A 4768-nucleotide genomic window follows, 5' to 3' on the forward strand; every position below is an offset into this window, starting at 1 on the left:
ATCATCATCATCATCATCATCATCTCAACCTCTCTTTGATGTCACCAACCCTTTCAACCCATCTCCATGGGGGATCGTAGATCTTTCTAGTCACCAACATCTACTCGGTGGATTCAAACGTGGTGGGACGGTGACACCGACGACGGTGACCACCACGGTGACGTCATCACCGGATGGGACATCAAAAGAAGAGAAGAATTATTTCCGCCGCTTGAAATATTTCATGGAGAGACGTTTTCCATGTGGTGTCTGTCAAAAGTCCTTCAAACAATCTTCTCACCTCGTCCAACACATGTTGGTCCACAGCGGGGAGAGACCTTACGAGTGCGGCACTTGCGGTCGCGCCTACAACCACGTTTCCAGTCTTATCCGTCATCGGCGTTGTCATAAAGAACCTACTCAAGATGTTACCACCACTGGTGGTACCACCACGGTGGTGGCCACCACCACGTCTGGGGTTGTACCGGTGACTAGTGGGGCCGCTGGGGTCTTGGCGGTGACCAATGGAGTCAATGTGGTGGCGAGTGGGGTCAACGCGGTGGCCAACGGGGTCAATGTTGGACCCAACGGGGTCAACGCGGTGGCCAATGGGGTCAACACAGTGGACAACAGGGTCAATGTTGGACCCAATGGGGTCAATGTTGGACCCAACGGGGTCAACCAATGGGGTCAAGGTTGGACCCAACGGGGTCAATGTTGGACCCAACGGGGTCAACGCGGTGGCCAATGGGGTCAACACAGTGGACAACAGGGTCAATGTTGGACCCAATGGGGTCAATGTTGGACCCAACGGGGTCAACACGGCGGCCAACGGGGTCAACACGGCCAATGGGGTCAATGTTGGACCCAATGGGGTCAACACGGCGGCCAATGGGGTCAACGTTGGACCCAACGGGGTCAATGTTGCACCCAGGGTCAACCTGGTGAGCGGCGTCAACCCACCACCCAACAACATCAACCCACCACCCAACAACATCAACCCACCACCCAACAACATCAACCCACCACCCAACAACATCAACTCCACCTTGAGCAGCATCATCCCACCACCCAACGGCACCACCACGGTGTTGAGCGGCGTCATCCCGACACCATCTGGAATCATTTTAACCCCCAGCGGCGGCGTCATCCCAACACCGAGTGGAGTCACCTTGATCCCAAGTGGTGGTATCAACTCAACACCCAACGTTCCCTCTTCGGATGGTCCTTTCACTTGTTCTTTATGTTGGAAAGTCTTTAAGAAACCAAGTCATCTCCACCAACATCAAATCATCCACACCGGTGAGAAACCTTTTAGTTGTACGGTGTGTTCCAAGAGCTTCAACCGCCGCGAGAGTCTCACCCGGCACGTCAAGACCCACTCGGGGTTGTTACGTGTCCCATGCGGCGTTTGCGGCAAGGAATTCCGCGATCCGGCCTATCTTCTACGTCATCAAACATCCCATAATGCTCAACGCCCCGATTATAAGTGTGAGATCTGCGGGAAGGTCTACGCCGCTCCTCAAAGTCTCTTGAGACATCGTCAAAGTCATTTGGTAGGTCCCAAAACGACTTCGGCGCCGTATCCCGGCGTCACCAAAACGACGGCGTCGCTATTCGGCGGCGTTTACGCGGCGGCGGATGGAGAAACGAAGACGAGCGATGTGGTGGGGGGGAGTTTTTTCTCCTCCTCCTCATCATCATCATCATCATCATCATTGGGGGGGTTGATGATGTTGACCCCAACAGGGAAAAGTTTTGGTTGTGGGATTTGCGGTCGAGTTTTTGGGCGTCGGGAGACGTTGAAACGTCACGAGAGGATCCACACGGGTGAGAAACCTCATCAATGCGCCGTCTGCGGGAAGAGGTTCCGGGAGTCCTTCCACCTGAGCAAACATCACGTGGTTCACACCAGGGAGAGGCCCTACAAGTGTGAGCTCTGCGGGAAGACCTTTGGTTACCCTCAAAGTTTGACTCGGCACAAGCAAATTCATCGTTTGCCGTTACCGGGTGGGTTTGGGAACATCATCAGTATCAACGGTAACGTGATCAATGGTAACTCAACCAACAGCTCAACCAACAACCCAACCAACAACCCAACCAACAGCTCAACCAACAACCCAACTAACAGCTCAACCAACAACCCAACCAACAACTCAACCAACGTCAACTCAACCAACAACATCAACAGAACCAACGGCAACTCAACCGATGTCAATGTCAACAGCTCAACCAACGTCAACGTGACCAACGTCAACAGCTCAACCAACGTCAACTCAACCAATGTCAACATGACCAATGTCAACTCAACCAATGGCAACATCAACAACTCAACCAACAACGTCAACTCGAACATCAACAACTCAACCAATGTCAACACAACCAATGTCAACTCAACCAACATCAACAGAACCAATGTCAACTCAACCAATGTCAATGCGACCAACGTCAACTCAACCAACAACATCAACTCAACCAACAACGTCAACTCAACCAACATCAACAGAACCAATGTCAACTCAACCAATGTCAATGCGACCAACGTCAACTCAACCAACAACATCAACTCAACCAACAACGTCAACTCAACCAACATCAACCCAACCAACATCAACCCACCCAACATCCCCCCACCCAACCCCGACGCTTTGACTTACGGTTGCTCCGACTGCGGCCAACGTTTCCCGGACCTTTTCCGCGCCGTGAACCACAAAGAACTTCACATCCACGACAAACCTTTCTCCTGCGATTCCTGCGGCCACGCTTTCGCTTTGATCGAGAACTTGATGTGGCACAAACTGATCCACCAAACCAACCCCGAAAGATTTTTAACCCTTTCAACCGACAACATCTTCCAACCAACCGAAGAACATCCGGTGATACCCAGCGGTGAACGTTTCACTTGTGGGACTTGCGGTCAAACCTTTAAACACTTCTTAACCTTGGTGACCCATAAATACGTCCACCTCGTCCGCAAGACCTTAACTTGTGGTGTTTGCGGTCAAAACTTCACCGGCGTCTACGATTTACTCCTTCACCGTCGACGTCATTTAGAAAAACATCATTTCCGGTGTCCGGTTTGCGGCAAACGTTTTTGGGAAGCCACTTTGTTGATGCGTCACCAACGTTGTCACACCGAAGAACGTCCGTATCGATGCGCCGTTTGCGGTCGAGGTTTTTTGAGGTCGTGGTATTTGAGACAACATAAAGTGGTCCATACTGGAGAACGTGCTTATAAATGTGCTCTCTGCAATAAAAGATTCGCTCAATCTTCTAGTTTAGCAGAACATCAACGTCTTCACGTGGTGGCACGTCCTCAAAGATGTCACATCTGTGGGAAAACCTTCCGGTATCGATCGAATTTGTTAGAACATCGTCGTGTTCATTTAGGTGACAAAATGTATCGGTGTGAACTTTGCGGGAAGAGTTTCTTCTACTTGTCTTCTATTTTAAGACATCAACGTTCTCATGATGATGCCCGAGATGATTTGAGATGTTCTTCTTGTCTCAAGTTCTTCAAAGATCCTAAATATTTTAGTAAACATCTGGAAAGTCATCGAGGTGGGAGACCCTTCAAGTGCGGGACGTGCGGGGAAGGTTTTAGGAATAGCTACGGGTTGAAGAAACATCGGCACGGTCATAAGGTGGAACATCTGGGAGCTGTGGGGCAGAAGGGGGTTTGAAGATGGTGGTTGAGTGGTTGGGTGGTTGGTGGTGGTGGTTGAAGGTGTTTGAAGATGGTGGTTGGGTGGTGGTGGGTGAAGGAAAGGGTTGAGGAGGTTGGTTGGTTGGTTGGTTGGTAGGGTTGGGTGGTGAGATGTTGGTCGTGGTGGGTCATCAAAGTGCAACGTTGGTCATCGTGGTGGGACGTTGGTCATGGTGGTGCAACGTGGTTCAGCACGAGACTCATTGTGGTGCAAGGTTGGTTGTCAAGGTGCAAGGTTGGTCATCGTGGGTCATCATGGTGGAGACGTTGGTCATGGTGGGTCATCAACGTTGGTCATGGTGGTGCAAGGTTGGTCATCAAGGTGCAAGGTTGGTCATCGTGGCACGACGTGGTTCAGCACAGGACTCATCGTGGCACAAGGTTGGTCATCATGGTGGGACGTTGGTCATCGTGGCACAAGGTTGGTCGTCAAGGTGCAATGTTGGTCATCGTGGTCCAATGTGGGTCATCATGGTGGGACGTTGGTCATCGTGGCGCGACGTGGTTCAGCACAGGACTCATCGTGGCACAAGGTTGGTCATCGTGGTGGGATGTTGGTCATCGAGGTGCAACATTGGTCATTGTGGTAGGACGTTGGTCATGGTGGGTCATCAACGTTGGTCATCGCGGTGCAATGTTGGTCATCAAGGTGCAACGTTGGTCATGGTGGGTCATCGTGGTGGGACGTCGGGCATGGTGGGTCATCGTGGTGGGACGTCGGGCATGGTGGGTCATCGTGGTGGGACGTCGGGCATGGTGGGTCATCGTGGTGGGACGTCGGGCATGGTGGGTCATCGTGGTGGGACGTCGGGCATGGTGGGTCATCGTGGTGGGACGTTGGTCATCGTGGCGCGACGTGGTTCAGCACAGGACTCATCGTGGCACAAGGTTGGTCATCGTGGTGGGATGTTGGTCATCAAGATGCCACGTTAGTCATCGTGGTCCAATGTGGGTCATCGTGGTGGGACGTTGGTCATCGTGGCATGACGTGGTTCAGTACAGGACTCATCGTGGTGCAAGGTTGGTCATCGTGGGTCATCGTGGTGGAGACGTTGGTCATGGTGGGTCATCAACGTTGGTCAT

The 4768-nt window shown here is 52.1% G+C and overlaps 1 protein-coding gene across 1 annotated transcript; it reads left to right on the forward strand.

The window, feature by feature from the left end:
• Positions 1–31: 31 nt before the first annotated feature.
• LOC104523359 (zinc finger protein 865) lies at positions 32–3662 on the forward strand (the record flags this gene model as incomplete). The annotated part of the gene is made up of 2 exons (XM_029084481.1): positions 32–392; positions 958–3662. Coding segments are annotated over 2 exons (3066 nt in total), but the record flags the coding sequence as incomplete, so codon positions are not given.
• Between the last annotated feature and the right edge of the window lie 1106 nt (positions 3663–4768).

Source organism: Antrostomus carolinensis, unplaced genomic scaffold, assembly GCF_000700745.2.
Source record: "Antrostomus carolinensis isolate BGI_N321 unplaced genomic scaffold, ASM70074v2 scaffold15484, whole genome shotgun sequence".
Classification (NCBI taxonomy): Eukaryota; Metazoa; Chordata; class Aves; order Caprimulgiformes; family Caprimulgidae; genus Antrostomus; species Antrostomus carolinensis.